At 36.1% G+C, this 22590-nt stretch overlaps 1 protein-coding gene across 1 annotated transcript in view; it reads left to right on the top strand.

Moving 5' to 3' along the window:
* Nucleotides 1-22590, top strand: part of IQCK (IQ motif containing K) — a 40007-nt gene that overhangs the window by 10710 nt on the left and 6707 nt on the right. Inside the window, exons 7-8 of the mRNA XM_014936612.1 lie at nucleotides 7768-7852; nucleotides 13850-13961. Of these exons, the coding sequence (XP_014792098.1) occupies nucleotides 7768-7852; nucleotides 13850-13961 (197 nt within the window). The remainder of the gene's footprint in view (nucleotides 1-7767; nucleotides 7853-13849; nucleotides 13962-22590) is intronic.

Below are 22590 nucleotides of genomic sequence, written 5' to 3'. Positions count from 1 at the left end.
TGCAGTACTCAGAGTAACCTTTTCTCCTTTTATTCTTTTCCCCCTGCTATTCCAAAAAAGTAATAGAGCTTCCTCTAAATTCCCTTTACTGTGTGCAACAAAGAACTATGTGATGCGTTCTAACTTGGTAGTGTATTAGTTACAAGGTATTTTGTACCAGAAATATTCACAGAGAAATTAGTTTAGAATTCTTAAACATTTTGATTGTAGAGTACAGTGTGTTCAAATAGTCTGGTAGTATTATGAACATCTTTGTATTAAGGAGTAAAGCAGTGTTTTCAATGCTGCTTCCTACTATGGAAATCTTTGAGGATATATAGACGATCTGGAAATTCCTTCTCTAACTGTAAGCAGCTGTTTTAAAAATACCTGTAATAATCCTTGGCGTCAGGATGCATTTCGGCATTTCTGCAGACATTTATGACTTTGCATCTGAGAAATGAACACTTGTTTTGGCAGCCCAAATCATATATTCCTCATTATTCCTGTAGAACCAAGCTACACAGTAGTTTTGAAAGAAATGCAACTGTCCTTGAGACTGCATTTAGTTTAAAAACATAGCTGTTGTGTGCGAAAAGAAAAGTGAAGCAATAGTCTGCAGCGAGAGACTAAGAAAATTACGGAGGTCAGTTTTTAAAGAAAATGTTCAATTTGAAAACTTAATTGGAGGGTAGGTTGGTGGTCAGTGAAAACTTGGAGATTAATAGATCTACATTTCTTTGTAGAAATGTTTACTTCATTACATTATGTAAGTGGAAATTGAGCTTTCTTGAACTCGTCATGTGAGATTTGGAACCTTGAGTTACTGATCCAGCAAGAGGAAAGCTCCTTGACAGGAGCTTTGGAGAGAAGCTGGTGATTGTGGCATGAACAGTTAACTGACTATCTTAGAAGTAGTTATGAGGTCAAAGTTCATAGGAAATTTCTTCAGTAAGAGGTGGACGTCCTTGGAGAGTGACCCATTTCATCTCAACTTCGATACCCTCAGGTACCTGCTACTGCATCGTGTTATCCAGCCACTGTTGTTCAAACCTGCTGCTGGTGGGACTACTTCTAACAGTTTCCTTCTGTAGATCTTGCCAACAAGATTCCCACTTAAGGCAGTGAATTTTGTAGTTTGGAAGCTGGTTATGAGCTGCAGTGAGGTTGTCATACTCATTTCTTAAGCACACCAAAGAGACATTATTTAGGAAGGCAGTTTTGATACCACTGACTTGTGAGGATGGATATTTGCACCGAAGTTAAATATCTAACATCACAGTTTTACAAATGTTTCTCTTGGAAGTAAAGCTGACATAAACGGTTCCCTGCTCTCTCCTGTTCTTCATCCCAACCTGCTTATGGGCAACCTAATATCACACTGTCTGGTAGGATGCTTGGGTATTCTGATGAGGGACATACTCTGAGTTAGAAATCTCTCCAACAAAATGTGTGAGCCGGGTTTGTATAGCTATTCAAAATATAGATCATTTCTCCCGTCTGGTTTACCTGGTGGCCCAACAAAGTTTTGTACTGGCAGAAATGAAGGATTAAAATGAAGGGCTAAGGGCAAGGTGAAGAAAACAAATGAGCTGGTAAGATATAGAGGTGATGGCAGGAACTGCTTAAGTCAGCTTTGCCAACAAGAGAAATACTCTGTGGAATCACAGCCTGAATGACTCATAGCTTCTGTTAGTGCTTGTGTTCCTAAATAATGTAGTGACAGCTCCACAAGGACACTGAAGTGTCAAAGTCCTACTTAAATTGATACACACTTTATCTTAAATCCTCTATGCAATTAGGCCTTTAATAATAATTTTAGTAATTATTATTTTTAAAACCCAACATTTTGTGACCTTATCTTAAAATTACAGATTTCTTAACAAATAATGCTTATGAAGTAAGCATTATTAGAGCAAAGGGAAAGATTGCAACATTAAATAAGAATGAAAATGAGAGAATTTATTATTATGTCCTTCTGGATATATCATAAATAGTTTATTATTATATCCTTCCAGATGTCACATTTAAAATGTAATTGATTCTATGCTTTTTATTGTCATTTTTATTTGTAAAGGACTTTTCTTTTTTTAACAGTATTTATGAATATGTAAGAGACAACATGCTAAAAGGTGCTGGTCAAATTTTGGTAGGAAATATCCCAACTGATTAGGTGGTATAATAAAGAAAAAGAAGTTGCTGCAAATTTAAGAGGTAAACTCTTGTGTTGCTTTTTCAGTTACTTGTCTAAATTTGGAAAACATTCTTAAAGGTCTGTTAAATAGAAATACATTTCTATACTGTGTTAAGATAGGATTTATCAGTGCAAAGCAGTGATATGCTTACAAAAAAAAAAAAAAAAGCCAAAACTAAAAAGCCCAGAGGGATAAATTTTTGTTCTATCACAGATCCAGCTTTTTTCTAATATATTCCATACCTGAGTGTGACTTCTTTGGCTCTCCTCCAGCGCCTCCAGTTTTTTCTTTGAAGCTCAATTTTTTTTTTAAGAATAGTCAAGTCCACAGTCTTATGAGCCTCTCTCTCTGTATGATGTGTTTCTAAATGAGATCTTGCAGCCTACTTTCCCTTTATAAGGAGAGACAAATGCTGCATCGGTTTCCAGAATTTTAAGTGGAAACATTGTACCTTCAAAAGCTGGTTACTGTAGGTGATTTTACAATTTGAATTTGTTTCCAGCTTTAGTATTTATAGTAATTGCTCTGACATCAGTATTAAAAGCCTTGGTATAGTTACCTGGTTTTCCACTGGGTTCTGTATATGATAGTAGCACTGTCAAAATATTATATCCCTTGGGAATCCTTGATTCCTGAAGCACATTTCTAAAGCAATAGAAGGAGCAGCCTCGACACTGACCGGTAATCTACATTTCACGTCCAGGAGAACACAAAACATTTCTGTTGTCTTAAAGGACAGCTGTATCTTTCAGAGAACAGGAAACCGGAGTTTTACCGAGAAACTAACAAAATTTTTTGGAAGCTTGCTGAGATACGTACTGATGTCCCTATTCCTACATTCCAGACTGCTGATATAGCCAAGTAAAGTAAATAGAACTAGAGCCTTGAACGTTTTGTACTCCTATAAATATGCTAATGAGCAACACAGTTGCCTTTTGTCATCGTTTTCCAGTGGTGTTTCTGGTTGAATAGCAGTGAAGCTCCATTGCAAGTAACCAAGCTCTGTGTTCTGGGTCAGGGACGGGAAGAGAGTGATCTGTTTTTATGTCCTGATCCCTCTTAAATTTTACATTTCTGGCATATTTAGGCCGAGTCTTCATTCTGAGTGTCATGGGAGTATCATTACCCAACCTTATTTAGCATATTAATGAAAGAAATATGAAGAAAAAAATAAAATAAAAGTTCCACTGCTATGAAAAAAACAGATGTCATAAAAGTCTATGTTATGTGAATTTAATAATATGACAGTATTGCTCAAGTTCACCTTCAGTCTTTACATTTGGTGAAAGAGCGTGGTTTACGGATCTAGATTAGGAATAAGCATACGTGTTTCCCTGGCTGTTGAAGATCAGTCTTTGTCGGCATATTTTACAGGGATAACAGGAACTGAAGGTGTATTGTGTAAATAAACATTCATTCACAATAATTTTTTTATCTGCATTTTCTTATTTTCTATATAGAGGTACTTACTTGATCCTCAGTTCAAAAGGACACATTTCCTGGTTTAATCTAGCTGTGTGTTTCAAAACAAATGTGTAGATACAGAGAAAATAAAATTATTGTGGCTTTAATGAAGTAGATAACTAATATATATATATAAATAAATGATTACTAAATCTGAAGTAGTGGCTTTTTGCCAAATATCTGTATATGCATATATATACATTGATTTTATTTTTTTCTCCTTCCTCCCCAATATTTTAATTAGGTGAAGCCTGCTGGTCTCAGCTGCCTTTACAGTTGACTTCATTGTCAGTTCTCAGATGGCCAGCAGGGGTAATTTTGCATGGGTGGCTGATTTCTTTCTTTTTGTAATGTGCCCAGTTCTACAGGCTTTGCTTTCTGCACACTGCTATATTTCACTGGTTTGTCTCTAAACCAGCCATGTTTAGTGTATATTTGATTTCTATTACTTTTTTTTCTTTCATTTTCTTTGGTAATTTGTGCTTAAATTCTTTTTGAGGTTATGATGAGCAGTACATTTAATTATAATAACAGAAAAGTCCAACAAATATGTTTGCATGGATGTTCTTCTATGTGGATCCAAGTAAAGAATTGCCATTTCAGTTATGTGGCAGAATTTAAGTTAATGAAGGAGAAAAGTTTGGCTTAAAAAACTACAACTTTTTGTTGGAAAATTGCACTAAGTTCCTGTATAAATACTTATATTATGTAATGGTGTTTTATGAGGTTGAGGTTTTATGGCTACAAATCCATATGCAAGTGTTGTACAGATTGTCAAAATGGCAATGAGAAAATTGAAAACGTATTAATGGTGTGTGACATCTTCCTAATGTTGCTGTTAGAGCCCTAATTGGAGATTATTTTTCCTGCTGTTAGTTTTGCATGTTTACAGGATATGGGACTGATCTAAAGTACACAAACATAGATGGAAATTTCCCCATGAGTGGACTTTGGAATAAGTCTGTGTTTGGTTTCCTTCAGTCCAGGACCACAAACACTCTGACAGACATAAATATTGATCCTACAAAAGAGAAGACTGAGGCAACACATTGTGACTTGCAAAATATGGAGCAAGTTTGCAGGCACAGAAGGAGAACTGAGTTTTATCATTCAAATAGTTAGGTCCTGCCCAGGTCGAGAGCATATTAGTGGAGAAGGTAGTTACTAGAGTTTTCAGGCAGAACTGAAGACAAAAGATAGTTGGTATTTTATTGTTTTGGCTTATTCTCACTACTTATACTTTTTGCTGTGCTTCTTCTAATTCCTCTCGCATTCTTGTCACCATTTCCCTGTTCAGCCTCATTCTCCTGCCTGTTATATGACTCTGCCTCCCCACTTACCAACTCTTTCACGTTAGTTCCACACTATCTTTATTTTTACCATGTCTTTTCTTCATTATAAATAGGTAAATAAGTATATAAATAGTTTGTGTGTTAACAGTTGTATGCATATTATAACTATGACTGCTTTGATAATACTTCCGAGTTTTCATGAGGAAATGAGATACGCATCTTCACTAAGAACCTTTTTCAATACTTCATACGTTTATTTAACACAAGTCTACTTTAAATCTTCTGAGTGCCAAATTCCACCTGCATAATGTAATACAATTAGTAAGTACCTCACATGGTCAGGATCTGTATAAGCTCCGAATGCGAGAAACGTGTATCTGGAATTTAACTTTCCTCTGATCAGTGTCTGTTTTATTCAGATTTGGTAAAATCCAATACTTAAGAAAAATAATTTTACTGATGCTCTTTTACAAGTTCAAATTATGTTAATATATCTGATCTATGTATCAAAATAGATATCAATATGCTTAATGTGTGGGCTTTTAAGATTGTGCATGATTGAAGACTAAATAACCAGAAGATAGTTAGTGTGCTTTTTGCTGTCAGTTTTAATCTTCTTGGAGGCACACAGCTGTCTTCTGCCACAAATGACATATTCCCTCTTTTCCTAGTTCACTGCTGAGGGGTGATTGCCTCTGCTCAGATGCTATTTTTATTTGACCCGAAGCCAATTGCGTATATTCTCTTAGACAAAACTGGACCTGGCATGACTTCTCTCCTTTATAGCTGCCCTGCTATAATGATTGATACTTGCCAGTGACTGTTATACTGAAAATTAAATCCTGTTTCTTGCTTCATTTTATATTGGTTTCTCAAATTGAGTGTTGGATTGCAAACTAGACATTTTTATAATTTGAAAATGAAAGCAAATTAATGCTAGAGCCAGCCTTGCAGGTCAAGGAGAAATCTCAGTTTGTTCTTTAGAGATGTACTCATTCTTAGAGAAAGTTCAATGTCTTTGATATGAGTGCTGTAAAATATGTAGGTCTTTCTGTGATTTTCCCACTCGAAGTTTTGGTTTTCAAAAAGATCAAAAATAGAACAGCGGATGAAAGCCTATCAACCAAACCAGCACAGTCCAACCTCATATCTTTAAATCTGATTATAAGAAGCAGTTAGCTCAGGAAGCCTTGCTTGTCCAGCACTTACATTTTCCCTTGAGCAGTACAAATACTAATTAATGTTCACAGAGCTAAAACTGTTTAGCTTAATGCAGAGATGACTTCTTATTTCTGTCTTATTTCTACTCTTCCAAACAGACCAAGGTTTTCTTTCACATCAAAATAAATGTAGGCCAGAACCCAGCTGACACGATGATGAGACCGATTTAGCTGAGTCCACAGACTCAAACGGTGCAGTCAGTCTAGCATTAGATAATAGTTGAGACTGTGCTCTAAGTTGAAATGCTCCTTCAGACAAGCCCTAAGAGAAAGACATCAGAGAGCATAGGAAGCTCACTAGGGCAGAGACTAATATGAATGAAATTAAGTGAAAGGAAAATGTAAGCTGTCAAGCCTCCTAGCTTGAGCTGTAATATACTGTAAAGTAAATTTGCAAAAGAAATTGTAGAAGTAATGTTTTAGCCAGAAAATGTAAGACTGCATAAATAGCTGGTTAATTGATAGTCTTTGCAGTATATGTGTCTTTATAGTATAAATACTCTAAACAATATTCATGCATGGGTTGCATGTGTCTGTTGATGATTGCTGCATCCAAATTCATAATGTTTTGGTCTTCCATGTCAAAGCTGTGTTGAGTCTGTGTGCCACGTGGACTTGTGCCACTGCTCTTAGCAGCCATTCCAAAGCTGTGCCAAGTCTGCTCTTTGTAACTGGTATTTTCATGAGTTGCAACGTCACTGCCCTGTAGCTTGTTAGCTTTGAATTACATTTACTATAAAAGAAACTATATAAATTAATTTTATCTTGTCCTTTCTATTGGATCCTGTCTGATCATTGTGCATGAGAAATAAATCAACATCTACGGAAAATGGCTTTTGGGAAGCAAGATTAGATATAGTGTTTTGAGGTTCTTTTTGAGTGATGGCTGAATTGTAACTATAGTTTTGCGTGTTTCCCATTAAAATTGCTAGCAACAGAATCACCAAACATGCTTTCAAATTTCTGGGTATTTTGGCTGAAAATTGTTGGCTTCACATATGTATTACTTTTGTTTATCACCAAACAATGTGTATATGCTATTAAAAGTAAAATTTCAGAGTTTTAAGAACTTGTTTAAACATTTCTAAACATGGATCCATGCTTATGTAGATATGATAATCATTAATTTTTTCAGTACATCTTAATTTTAAGTGAAATCATAATGTAAATTAATGTACTAAAATATTTTTTCATTTGGTGTATTTAATAATTGTTATAAATGTAACATTTATGTTGTAAGTTTGTTCATTGTTGCATGCACACTGAAACCTCCTCTGTTTTACAAATGGCACACCTATTGTCCTCTCTCACTGCCACCTCAAACCTTACCATAATAGTAGGAATTTGAAATCCATGTAGAAAAACAACAAAGATTACAGTGCTTGATGTGCTATTTGTATATTATTGTTTTAAAGATTAAATAATTGTAGTATAAATAGCACAGAATGTATTTTTAGAGGAGATATTCTTTGCACAATTTATCTTTGGAGCAATAAGTAATTGTATCTTTCAAGCTCCTGAGCAACATTTCTCTTTTTTATAAAAAATATACAGTATGTTAGGGAAGAAAATATTTTACTTTTATAGGCTGTTTACAAAACATATTTTTTTTTTAAGTCCTAGGCCACCTATTCCTCTCTCTCTCCTTCTATCAGAAGAAGAAGCAAGCATAATAATTCAGTCCTTCTGGAGAGGTTATCGGGTAAGAGTAATCTATAATTATTTTGCTTGATGTTGAAAACTGTAGGACTGTGAAGGCCCCAGGGAAAATCCTTACATAAATTTTAAGTAGGAGATACTATAAATAGCTGCTGAGACCCCCATGGTTCATTGGCTTTGGATGTTGCTCTGCCTTATGCCTAGTGACTACAATTATTTCACAGGCATTTACACTGATATAATCTCACTGTTTTACTCAACAACAGAAAATCTGCAGAAATTTGATTTTCAAAAGTACAATTAACACAGAACAATTTAATTTTTTTTTAGTTAATCTTTGGCTAGTTGCTAAAGGTTGAAGCATTATTTTGCTTCATGCAGGGTTATGTGAGTGCAGAGATGCACAAGGAGGACCAGTGAGGTCTGTTAAGAAATAAAAGCATACAGAAACAAAGGAAAAATTGAGACCAAGGTTGAGACAGGAGATGTAGGAGAGGCAAGAAGGCTGTTTTTCAATGAAAGGGAAAACAAAATGGCAAGCAGATGTTGCAAGCCATAACAGTAATACAACACTAACTCAATTCCCAATATAAGGGGGAAAAGTTGGCTAGTGCTGTTATTTTGAAGCATAACAGCCATGCTAAGCCTACAGTATCAAATAAATTATTTCGAAAATCCTGAACAGATTCTGTCAAATATTTCTTTGAAAGGCTCTAACACCTTCAGGCCTTGGAAAAAAATGGACTTGAAATTCAGGTGACTGGTGACAAAGAAATGTCTTTGACTGCCTTTATCAAAATTTAAGCTTGTAAATAGCCTCCAGCTATAGCAGTAATTTCATTGTGATGGACAGTGAAACATCTCTGTCTGTACATCAGCTAATGTTTAAATAGCAATCAGTATAAAACACATCTTTACTACTTTTAACAAACATGAATATATGAGTGGCTACTATAAATGTGCTGTGCAGCCAAAGAAATACCTTGAAATTATCTTCTTGACTGATAGATATATTTTTTTTATGCTTTCTGCTTGTTTGTTTTCCTTTATTTTTCTTTTTTTAAACAGAGATGGCATGGACACTAACATTAATTAGTGTTGACAATATCACTGCAGGCGTTCTTACAGTGGAGTATTGCAAAGGCAACCCTTATTGAGTAACGTGCAAGATCGCTCAGATACCTTGTGCTTCTACCAAAGCTTCTATCCTTCCTTGCTATACATATTAACTTTAAAATTTTCCCGGTAGTATTGATCATTCTAAAAGAGTTCCCAGAAAGGAGAGAAAAACTGTAGCTATAAAAAGTAGGATTCATGAAAAATAATTCAGGCTATAAAATTAGCTGTTACATGGTTTAGCTTATTAGAGTTGAAAGAACTTGGGTTTTTAAAGATTAAAATTCAATTTAAATATTAAAATTCAAATTTAAATCAGATATTTAAAAAAATTATTAGTTACAAGTTACTACACAGAGCAATGTGTTATCCTTGGGCTTGTATATTAAGACAACATTAAGCTTAAATGGGATTTCATCAAATTAATAATAAAGTATATTATAAAAATTTACCAAGAATTCAGATGATTTGCTTTTAAAATAAATTGTTCTGTTAGCTAATGCTGATTTATTGTGGTAATAACTGACCACTTACAAATAATGCTCTTTTGCATTTTGAGGACATTTTTGTGTCAGTATTTTAAACTCTTTTCTGATGTTTTCATTAAACCTTGTTTTATAATTCACAGAATTTGGAAAAATTTAAACACTATTATTGAAATAAAAATTTACACGTTGTGATAACATTGAATAATTAAACACAAACACGCAGACGTATTTTACATGGCACTGTCAAAAAGGAACAGTGTACTGTTGGTATCATTGGTCTTCTCAAGATACGCTTTAAAGGACATAAAATCACATGCCACAAATACTTGTTTGAAAGACGGATGGAGAAGGATTCTGGACACGCTTGTTGGATTTCAGAAAAAGTAAAAGGCTCAGAAATGTAGGCAGGATAGTTTTGTCTTTAACAACACTGTCCAGTAAGTTTTTTATTCTCAAACAATGTCATATAAAGTGTAAGAAACCGTAGCAAATTATTTTTCTCACAGACATCTTCTATGGCCTCAGACCATTTTTGATATTTTGTTAACCATATTGGTCTAGGCAGTAGAGTTTATTTAGTTATGAAACTGACTGAACATCGTGTCTTCTCATGATACTTCACTTGTTTCTGCCACATCTAGCTCTCTGAGTGTGCCAGTAGAAAAAATGCATGGCAATCAGCAAAAATAGATCAGACAGTAAATATTTTTCTATGCAAAGGGAAAAAAAGAGCTGTAGGTACAGAATATTGAGAAATTTCTGATAATAAAGCATGATCAAAGCAGTACATCCTTACCTGAAGCAAATTTCAGGAAAATACTACTTTTGGTAGTAATAATTAATGGCTGCCATCAACAAAGTCTTTGCTACAATCTTTCATACAAAGACACTGATGAGCACTCTGAAAATTATTTCAAGTTTAATCAAGAATTAAATTCCAGAGAAAACAGCTACAATTGCTGAGTACTCCAAGGAGATCACTAGGGAAGATGTCAGCTTGAGGTGTCTCTCAGAGGGCAAGGAGTACCCAAATAAGGCTTGAGACAGCTCTGTCATCAGAATTCTTTCTCTTCACTTCTCACGGTTCTCTTTTATTGAGGTTTCATTCATCTGTCATGGACCGAGGCAGTATTCAGTATCTGATGAAACCCCATGATTGGTAGGTATCAATTTTTTCCAGGCATTTTTCCAATAGAAGAAGACAGTTATTGAGGTTTCATTCATCTGTCATGGACCAAGGTAGTATTCAGTATCTGATGAAACCCCTTGATTGGTAGGTGTCAATTTTCCAGGCATTTTTCCAATAGAAGACATAATTCTTCACCCCTCTACTGCAGAATCAGTGCTTAGTGCCATTTGTTCTCTGGGGTCTTTTTAATCTTTGCAATTTGCATAACTATTCTAGTCTAAAGGGATTTTTCATTAATACAATTTCCTCTAATATCTCTGGTCAGAGCTTTACTGCTATCCTTCTGCTGTTGTGCGACATGTTCTCACCTAGCACTGGAAGCAGTTTATGTTGACTAAAACTTGTCATATCATGGAGTTTAAATTGAACAGCCTTACGTAAATATTCAGTGCTATTTTATACATAAATATTGTTTGAGCAAAAGATAAATCAGAATTGCAGCAGGTTTATCTTTATCTCTTACAAAGTATTGTTCTGCTTTTGCTATCACAATTTGTATTCCTTTTCAGCAAGTTGTGGCTACTAGCAAGGGCTCAGACCCAGAAGGTCACACAAATATTCACTGTTCTTTGCAGCAAATGTAGATACAATCCAAGTGACTTGAGTACGAGGGAACTCTCACTTCAAAGTTAAGATTCCTTTGGTGCTTCATGCGTTGCTAGTCTGCAGGAGACACACATCGGTTACTTGGACAAGACTTTGACCCTTTGATTATTCGCCTGGAGGTTTTGCTGATGAGTCATGGCTTTTTAATCATGGTAGAACTGCACTCTGATTACACAATGCAGACTAGTCTGTGAGAGATTATGACAACTATGCTAAATTATAATCTATTAAGCATATTTGGAATATGTTGTTAGTATTTTCTTAAGTTCCTGTTACCTGTTTTACTGCAGGTGATGTATCTGTGTTCCTTTTTTCTTTTCTTTCACTTTCCTAAAAAATCACTTTGTTCTGGGAGCTCATCTTCACTGCTTGGGTTTAACGTTGGACTTTGGAGTATTTGAGTCTATCTGACTATGCCTTTATCTCAGAGCCCTGAATTTTGCTTTGTATTTCACTATACTTTCACTGTTTTAATTAACTAGGGAGACTATACAGAATCTACTGTACTTACCTTCTATCTTTTAACTGTTAAGTGTTACTTTCTTCATTTTCAGTGTACAGACACCACTGTTTCCCTGTTATGGGCCAAAAATACAGGTCTTACATTGCTGCAGTTATAAATGGGCACTTCATTTTTTAAAAAAAAAAATTATAGGTAGAAATAGAGGTCGTAATTTTTCTATCTTCCTGCCTCTTTTCTGCTGCAGTCATTTATATTTCCCATAAGCATTCCCTTAACCCTTTTCTGAGCAGATAAGCTGACTTCGTGTGATAGAGTATTATGGATTCTATAAAAACACACATGACAGTGTAAAAGAAAAAAATGTCTCTTTCAAGCCTAAAGTAACTATCCCATGTTTAGGATTACACTATATTTTTGGAAATAGTATTTGATGGCTTTAACAGAAAGTGGTTTTGATTTTTTTTTTCTATAGCTGAAAAGAAGATCACTTGTAACAGTCACTTATTTCTTTTTATTTTTAAAACTCCCTATCAACCTTTTAAGAACTTCATATAACTTTTATAGAAGATAATACAAAACTATATCAGTATAAAGAGATATTATTAGAGGCCTGAGAGGTATCTGATATCAAGTGACTGAGTAAAAGTCTTGCCTGTCTTTATTGATCATGTTACCTTGTATTTCTGCTCTGCCAGTGCCAGTATCTGAAATATAGCAAGTTATCTTCTCTTAAGTAGATTGAGAAGTGCTGTGGGAGTTCAGCTGCTGTCTATTGCATTCTTAGCTGAACCACAAAGGAGAAATTCTGGGTGGAAAGAATACTTTTGATAAATTATTTATGTTGTTTTCTTTATGTTGTTTAGGGTTTGTTGTTGTTGTTTTTAACTAGTGGAAAACTAAGTCATGCTCTTTTGCTCTGTATGTATCTCAGGAAAGTGAGAGAAAACCAAAGTGTAATGGAGTAGAGTAATAGAGCTCAAATCACAGAGCAAACTCGTTACCATATCATGTAAGAAAAAAAATTAATAAAAGAAATTTTCTAGAAAACCAAGTAGCCAGCTTCATGAAAGGAAAAAATGTGCTGGGGAAACCCAGCTTATTGCTGCTTGTTTCTACCATATTCTTCAACTTCAGCCTGAATTACTTGGACATTAAGTCCTAAAACATAATGACATTTTATATATGTAATATTTAGAAAAAACAGAAACTGTATTTTTAATAATTCTATTATAATTTGAATACGACTCTAAGAGAATAATCACTTACCAATGTCTAAGCTAATAGCAGTGTGTCCCTTTCCCACTAGTGTCAGAATGGTGGCTATTCTGGATTTTTGCTTTTGTACTGGAGGTAGTAGTTCTGTGAATGCCGAGGTAGGCAACTGGCAACACACTGTTAATTAATCAAATCCTGCTTAGAACAAGTTTAAGTAGCAGAGTGGTAAAAGCTGTTGATGCAAATCTGGCTCTTTCTTTTATTGGTAGGATCTACACCAGTACAAAAGCACTAACAGAAGAATTCAACTTAAATCTTAAATGGAGTCAAGGCCTGTGACTATTGTCATTTTATGTGGAAGCAGAATTACGCCTTTCATGGGGTGATTGACTGACAAAGAATAAATATCAAGTAATGCATTCGAATTACTTTAAATAACAGATTAATGGCTCTCCTGTTTGTGAAAATTGTATGGCTGGGAGTGTCAGTAAGCCTATTTGCAGCTGGTAGCAGGTGTGAATCACTTTGCTGGAATAAATTTCCTGCTGTATGACCCTTCATGCTCCTCTTCTGCTCTATTATGTTGGTCAATGGGTTGGTTTTATAGTGTTGTGGTTTTCTAAAGGCACTAATACCCTTCAGCATAATGCTTTAAATTTTAATTAAGTCAAAGAATAAGCATCTCACTGCAATCACATCCTCAGGAGTGCTTGGTAATCAAAATGATCCCCTAATTGGCATATTTATGTTTTCAATAGGGTTTGTCAATTATGTGGGTTTTATTTCTGTAGAAGTTGAAAACTGGAAACCTCTGGGATTATGCTTTTATATCAGGCCCCGCAAAAAGGATGGTTGTCATGTGTTTGCCCAGCCACAGGCCTGCGAAAAAAAAAATTGTCTTGTCTTCTTGGGTAACACGGACATATATAATTTTAGTTGCATTTTCTGTTTTCCCTTTCCCAGGTCCGCTGCGATAGTGAAATACAAGAGCTACGTCAGTGGCAAAAGAAGTTGAGAGAGGACAAAAACATTTTTCAGAGCGTGAGAGAATTCTGGAGTAATCAAGAAGCCAAAGGTAGGTGAATTAAATTGTATATTATAGCGATTTTTCTTTTTTACAGCAAGTGTTTAATTTTTACATTTCAACTTGTATTAAGAAGTAGGACACACAGAAAGACACGAATCACAAGTGAGAAGAGAAGGCAATGTCTGTTGAAAAGGCCTGGCTGTTTCTTTACAATTACTACTTACTCTTAGCCTATATAGCTGAAAGTGGTAATTAAGAATACAGTACAGGGCCAAAACTCAGTAATTTCACAGGACTGTGATAATGTGCTGGCACAGTATTCCTTAGGCAGGATCAGACCTCTACCAGCTGCACAACCTGTAAATACTGATTTTTACCAGACGGTTTGTTGTACGTTTGTTCTGAACTGTGGGATTTCTATCTGGTAAATGTTCTACTGGCATTTTCCTGTAGTTATTTATAGCAGAAGTTGGCCTGTACAGTTCTAAAAAAAGAAAACAAACCCAAACAACCCAATATAATTGCCAAGGGAAATGAGGCCAGATTGCTTTAAGAACTGACACTGTAATATGTTTCCTTTTTGCCCTGCTTGTGGATAAGGCTTTACTGACAGAGCCAAAGTTATCATTCATTTACTCAGGCACAGTGGAGTGATTATGGTTATTCACCCAGCCTCTTTGCTCACGCAGGAGGATTCATGAGCTCCTCAACCAGTTGCCATTTTGTCAGTCTTCATGGGCTGGAGTTAACTGTGATACATGCAGGGATGTGAACCACTCACCAACAGATGGTTGTGAGAAGAGGTTGTTCAGCTGTGGTGTTTATGTGTTGGAGAGGGAAAATCCTGTTGTACCAGTCGCCACTGTGTGGTCCTTCAGACTGATGACACTGTCACAGATATGTTCTCAGATGGACAATCTTTGCCCTGAACTACGTAAAGTATTCAGGGTGCAGTTTCACACAGGCAATTGGATCAAACTGGGAGCTGCCAAAAGGGTTGGTCCAGCTCTGTAGCTCTTGCGTTGATTTTGGTGATTGTGTAACTGTACCATTGGTTTGGAGCAGTGCAGCGTTTGGGATGGGGCAGGTTAGTTTTCCACAATGTTATTGCCACATGATTGCTGTGTGCTGCTCCACAAAGGAGAAAGTGGACTGGGAGAGAGAGGAATAATGGCTTTCAGCAGCCCACAGCATGGTTACATTAGGCAGAATATGAGGTGGCATTCTCATACCTGGTTACTGTTCATGGCTGAGGAAGTACCAATCTACAGGTGAGTGGCAGGAGTTAAAAGCCAGGAGCAAGTCATGGCTTATACCTCGTCAGCTTGGTACAGAAAAGCACATCTGTTGATGACCTTATTCTGGGCCTGGTTTTCATGGGACTGCACTGGAGAAGGAACAATATTTAAACCCGCTCTCACACAGCAGCTGTGCAGCAAACTCCAGGCAGTACTGGGATCAAACATTTTAAATTGTTGCTCTGGATTTCTGAAGTAATCTACATTTTGTTACATAACATGAAGTGAATCAGTGGCAACTCTCAACCTCTCAAACGGGGTACACTGTTAAAGAGCTGCCTCTGTGTGCCTCCTCCTTTGATCTTCTGCAGTGCTCACCTCCCTGTCACATGCACAAGCTGGTGCCACAGGGTGATTTAATGTTTGCAGGGAACAGAATCACATTCAAGGGCTGCGTCCACCATGTTCCCCAGGGCCTGGTCAACCTCAGCCACTCCTCCTGGCTTACCTACACTAGACAAAGCTCTTGCACAGAGGGAGGTCTGTCTCCAGTTTTGCTGCTTTCCCTGTGAGGAGAGATGGTGACTGCAGCAGCTGCCTCTGGAGAGTTCTGTGGTTTGCATGTTTGCAAGTGCAAGGAAAAAGCATTTTCCTGTTGGAGGTACTTTTCCTGCCCAAACAGCCATTCTTCATGACTTCCAGGGAAAATGTATGAGCTGGATGGAAGCTCCTACAGGGTCTGCATCATGCTATTTAATAAAATGTGTCCAGCAACATCTACTTCCATTGCAATATTGCAAGATTTATAATATGTATTACACACTGAGTTCGTTAGGAAATATCTGGTAGAGAAATCTACTTTTCCAATTCCAGTTGCAGAATAAGTTGGTGTTTTGCGTACGTTTCAAAATGCTTGCTGCTCTTCCAATGTTCCTTCCCAATGTTAAGAGTTCTTGTCATAAGAGGGAGTCTGCATTGATACCGGTATTGAGACCAATACAAATAGCAACAGATTTCTGTGAGTAGATATTTAGATACATTGAGAGGCAGGCTTATAATTAACAAAGACAGTAGTGAATGACAACCTCAAAAGCGTTTCTACACGTCTACACCACCAGCAGGACCACAATGAAAGTGGTTCCTGCAGGTTGCATTTCAGCTGTGAAGGCATAAGTGTGAATTCAGTCTGTGGAAGTCTCAGGGTAGAATTTTTTAAATTATAAGGACAGTTAAGTATGAGCTGATATCAAAGCTGTCATAAAAGAGTAATTTTTTGAAAGACTTTTTTTTCAAAACCTTCCTTTAGGTATCATGGCCTCCTCAGTTGTGTTGCTATTACAGTATTATATACTGCAAGATGTTATGAGTTGACACACTTTTCTGTTGTCTGCACTGTGCTGTCTTCAGGACCTTTTGATCACTGCTTTGCTTCATTAAGAGATACTCAAAACAAGAATTTTCTGCAGTGCAATAGATGTTTTAGTACAAATACTGAAACCAGAAGACTGTCACAATTGTTTTCCATGATAGCAGTTTGTTGCAAGGACTGCATAGATTTTGCAAACATTATTCCTATTTGTACTGTAGTTTTAATTCACAAAAGGTCAGGTTTTATTTACCAACCCATGCAATCCCCTAAGGGATATTTTATAGCTGAGAATAATTCATTCTGAGGAGCAAAATCATACATCACAACAGGGGAAAACTGCATTAATATGTGTGTATATATATAGGGTGTTGTATGCAGTAAGTGAAGTAGAATTCTTGGCTTTAGCAGCTTAGAGCTAGAAGATCAAACAAAATAGTAACTAGTAACAGTGTACAAAAATGATGAGAAATAAAATCCATAAGACATAAGTTGTCTTCCAGCAGACTTGACTGAAATGTAAAGAAAACTTTGGCTGAGCACCCAAGGGTTTTTTCCAAGTCTTTGTGGGATTTCATAGCCTATTTACTATAGCTTATTAAGACTTTACTTGGAAAAAAAAAGTAGGCTTTTTTTTTCTTTAAGCAGTCAAAAATAGATCTGGTTTTGAAGATCCAAAGCCAGTAGATTCAAATTTGCTAAGACAAAAATAATCCCATTATAAATTTAAAAAATAAAAGACAAATTCTTCTCTTTGTGAAACATATCAGTGTTAATTGTTGAAAAATTGTATTCCTGAAGGTGATGGTAGAATTTGACCCAGCAAACTTGCTAATTCATTTTAAATGATTGCAGTTTAATGTTTGTGTTTCGGACTCTCTGTTTTCAATTTGTTACCATTTACATCATCTCATCAAAGCATGTTTTTTCATATGTTCCATTGTCCACGATACCAGTAAGAGTTACAAATGTATACATCTCCACTTATTTCTAAGAAATAAACCTATATGTTTACAAGATAATGTTGTGGAAAAGGATGAACATGATATTCAATGATTATATGATCGTAGTTTGCAGTCTTCATGCATGTAAAATCTTAAAGGTGATAATTACAAGTGTATTTTCAGAGGACAAGCTGAAATGATTTTCAAAATGTTCCAACTAAGAGAAGTAGGGACTAAGGGTGGAGTGGACTGTGTCATTTGGCAGATGAATTGATTAAAAAAACTCCAGTCTCTGAAGAAATTTAATCTTTCCATAAGCTGTATTTATGTTGTTTTGGAGAGTAATGTAGTAATAAGATTTCCTTTGCTTTTTTGCCAATTGTTTCAAAAGGAAAAACAAATTTCCTTTTAATCACTCTCATAGAGCTTTCCTGTCATCAAATCAATTATTTTTCGACTCTTGGACGAACAGCTGTTTCACCACTTCAAAGAAAGTTGCAAAATGCCCCTTTTCAATTTTTTGCTTAAACCAGTTCAAGTTGCTATTGCTTATATCACATTAGCTTTCAATATTATCACATTGTTTCTGTAATTCCTTAACTGAGCCCTGCTAAGTTAATTTAAGAGTATCCATACATAAAATAGCCTTGGGGCCCAGACAGATGGCGATTTGGAAACAGCTGTACTAGTTTGAGGAGTTACTGTCCAGGGGTTTTCATTATCAATCTCAGCTGTGATGCCATAATTAATTTTGTTAGTGCTCCAGCTGCTCTTATTTCTGCTATTATTATTCTGCTGTTTATTAATGTTGCTAAACCCTATTTCATTGTAAAGTCAGCAAGGTTACCAGTGTTTCAGTCTAACCCAGCCAACTCTGCGCTGAAGTGGATTGTGAGCACTCGTGTAATAATGAGTAGCGTAATGCAACTCTTCTTAACCTTGTATTTCTGTGTGTTTGGTTTAACTGAATTAATTCATTCAGTTAATTCAATTAATCCCCTTTAATTAAACCACTGAGCTCTTCACATCAAGCAGGACAAAGCATTTATTGTTGCTATAAACTCAGATGTCACAAATAAAGCATTAAGATTCTTGATCAAAAGAAAAAGAAGAAAAACATTTTTAAATAGATACAGCAATTTATGACAAAGTTAACTACATTAAGAATAACAACGAAGTGCCTCTTAAATTTGTATAAGACGCTAACCCTGTTTATTAGATGCTGTAAACAGTGTTGAATCTAACTGTAGGGGATGAATGGTGAGCTGCCAAATAGCTTTTAGAAAACGCTGACTCGAGCAGTAACGTGATTCTACTGACACTACTAGAAAGATCAGCATACCTTCCCTGCAAATATCAGCCAGAGTCTCGCTTAATGTGAGCTAACAGTCAGGTTCTGCTTTGTTGTGGCTTTCAGCACAGTGCTGTATGTACCTTATTTCATGGTTATGTTTTAGGCAAAGATGTATCATTTTATGCAAGGATGTTTGTATAATCCTGACCGGTCTGATATTTAAAAAGGAATATTAAGAGGAAGCTAGAAATGTAAACTGATTGTAATTAAAAAACTCAAAGGCATATTTAATTTGTTTTTCTGGTTTCAAAAACGTGTGTCAAAACATGTTCATTGTTATTGAAACAAATAGTGAAGTTTTAGTTCTCATTAGAACATAACCAGAATGAACCACTTGGGGTTTTTTTTCAAGCAGGGACCAAAGTATGATTTCTATGGGGCAGCTAAGGTCACCCAGCAACTTCCCCACTAAAAAGGCAGTGCTGGCCTTCCTCAGCCAAGGCTTCTGCCATCCTTTCCTTTCCTTGGCTCTAGCAATCATGGCTTTGGCTTCATGGTGCATTGGTTCAGCTGCCAGCTCTGACAAAGAACTGCTCTTCAGTTCTGTTCTGCTGCCCCTCGGGTTAGTTTGCAGCTGGATCAGTCTGATAAACTGACACAATCCTTACATCCAGTGTAAGGGAAATGGTGCAACAGTCATAGCGGGGAGGAAAACCACCCCTTTGTGGTGGCTGCTGGCTTGTAGATCAGCTGCTCTGTCCTGTGCCCGTGGTGTCATGTGAGACCATCCCCTGCATGGCAGGTCTGCGAGGTTTGGTGGGCTGGGATGTAACACAGCCTCACATAAACCACTCATTCTCCCCCGGATTCACAGCACATTTAAAGCATCTCTTTTCTTCTTTTGTTTATAATTCTTTATTTTTCTTTCACTATGTCTTTTATACTCTTTATTACTAGTTTTGAAAAGTATTCTGGGATAGAAAGTGTGAAAACTTTGCATGAAAATTACTTTACAAATTAATAGCATCCTGGAGGACTTCTGACTTCTTTAATGCGTATGCCTGCTAAATTTCTTTTTGAGTGCAATGAAAAAGGTGTGGTTTTTTCAGCCTTCACCTAAGATCATAAAGCTCCAGCATTGTTAGCTGACATTTTGTTTGCTGTACGGCTCCAGTGCTGTAACATTACATTGCACAAAATGATCTATATTTAAGGCATGATAGTTCTTACTCTTAACAGGTTCTACTTTCAGACTGAAAATGTAGAGAGAGACATGGCACTCAAAACTTGGTTTAGTGGCTCACAGCTCTACACTTGTAGGGAGAAAGAGAATTCTCTCCAATATAGCAGTTGATGGGATAAATTTGTTCCAGAATAATGAATATTTTACAGAATTAAAAAAATAATATTATCTTCTACACAAAATACGGCTAATGTTTTTGGTTTTGGTTTTGCTTCTGCTTTTGGTTACATGAGGCTCGTGATGTACCACGAGATTGTTTAGGAGAACTTCTGTTCCCAGCATGCATTTATCTAGGGCTGTCTATATCAATTTCCTCAATATCTGCAGCCATTTGAAATTGGACATAATTTGCTGCATCTTCTTGTTTTCTAGCTGGTATCCCACCTAGCTCCTGTTGTGTTTTTCCTTTAATATTTCCAAGAAGAAATAGGCATTTGCTTTTTGGTTAACAGCCTTGTTAATTTGATTTGTGCAGGGGACAAACCCCATCTAGTCATGATTCTGAGCAGCATGTTATGCAGATGCAGTACTAATGGGACATCACTGGAAATTAAAAAGTATCTGTCCTACAATGAAAGGAATTTGAAAATATTTGACCTTTTTTATGAAAATACCTACATCTTCTTTTATTGCTTACGTGAACAAACACTCCACTGACACTGTCTGTTACAATGGTTATTTCTCTGCTGGTGTGCTGTGGGAAAGACAATTGGTTCTGTATACACTCTCTAGTACTTTCAGCTATTTTATTTCCTAAGGGCTTTTTTTTCTTCTTACCAGTGTAAAATTTGTAAAATTTTATGTTTAAGAAGCATTGTTCTTAGGGAAAATAGTAAAAGAAAAAAATCTTCCTTGTTTTATGACACAAACAATTGTGACCCTATTAACTAGTGGTTCTTACAGGGCAACCATAGCCTTGGCTTTGGAAATCACTTCTGTAACAGTGAATGTACACAGTGTGTGGAAAATCTAGTTAAACCAAACTGAGACGGAAAGTAATCTTCACAGCAGGTGAAGGGGTTGATTTCCAGATACAGGAGGCAATATTCCTTTGCATTCCATTAAATTTTCAAGCTCTATTTCTCCTTTAGCAGAAGTTATTACCTATACTGAGAGATTTTTAAAAGACTTCTTTCATAGACAGGATCTTTTCCCTTTGGAAGATGCAACCAGAAACAGAACTCAAAATGTAGGTGTTCTGTCACTGGAAAATCCTTGAAACTATGAATGAGATTGCAGATAAAGGGGAGAACAGGCTGCATATTTTCAGAGCACTAGAGCAGAAACAGATGCGTACTGTCAAGAAGCAAGGAAGTCACTCCAGTCACTCCTTGCACAGCTGCGATGTGTCTTCACCTGAATTATGAGGAAGGATTTGAAAGCTAAATATGCTTACCAAGTTAAGTCGAACAAGGGAAGTCTAGTCTGCATGCTTTTGATGGATGGCTGTATGTAATCGTATCAAAGTAAATAATCATATCACATCAAAGCAGAATGAATTGAGGGAGGGAAAAATGTTAAATTCAGTGCCCAGAAAAAAATGGCCACAGTGTGAAACTTCTTGGAATTCATTCCATAAACAACATATGAGTATAGTCATGTGCTCTAATGGATCCTTATTAATGGGGCCGTAAATGAAGTTACAATCGCGTGCATGTTTGCAGGACTGAGTAGTTTCCCAAGGAAAATACTGAAAATGAGATATATATAAATGGGATGTCTTACACTAGGCTTAAAAAAATATTTAAAATGTACTGTAGGTAATAATGCTGTATTAGGAAAAGACATGGTCTGAATAGCTAATGGATTTCTTAAAGACTACACCTCTATGGTTTATTTAGGAAAATTCAGCTTAGTAAACTTTAAGGAATTCATCAGTTTTATGTGAGTGCTTGAGTGCTTCTTTCTTATTTTTCCTTCCCACTTTCACCAAAGGGGATTAAAATGTAGTTATGTTTTACAAAGATTTTAAACAAAATAATTTGTTTCTAATTTCATCTGCTCTCCTTTTACTATAGCTGTAATTCCTTATTAATCTCAGTATGGAGCTCTTGTAAGTTTTTACCTCCCCTTATTCCATGGTTTTACACTTTTAATGTATCTGTTATACTACATAGTATCTATATATACACATATATGTTAAGATCTGACATGCTGAAGGTATTTCCTCAAATTATCTTGTTTCAAACTGAGACATATAAACAGGTTTAAAGTTGAAGGCCACTTGCTGTCAGTAGGACCCTGCAATTAAAATAGTTTTACTCTGTTTTTCTTTAAACAATACTGTATTTATACACAAGAGGCCTTAAAAATTATATTTTTTTTTAAAAATAGAGAAAATCCAAGAACAAAGCAGTGCCGATAGCTGAGTATGTGGTGGTTTTCATCAAGCCTAATTCAAGATGCTTGAGATGTTTCTGAAAGTTTAATCTTGGCACTAACAGCTGAGAATGTAGTGATAAAAGTCATAAGACTCATGATGCAGATTCCGCTTTATTGGTCCACACCCCAGACTCAGACGTCTTTGAAAAGTTATAAGGATTACAGTAACATTTAATTTCTGAAACTACGTTGGGAACGTTGGGGGGGGGG

The sequence above is a fragment of the Calidris pugnax genome, unplaced genomic scaffold (genome assembly GCF_001431845.1).
Source record: "Calidris pugnax isolate Ruff unplaced genomic scaffold, ASM143184v1 scaffold17, whole genome shotgun sequence".
In the NCBI taxonomy this organism is placed as follows: Eukaryota; Metazoa; Chordata; class Aves; order Charadriiformes; family Scolopacidae; genus Calidris; species Calidris pugnax.
The sequence above is the reverse complement of the archived record's forward strand: the minus strand, read 5'-3'. Positions and strand labels throughout refer to the sequence as shown.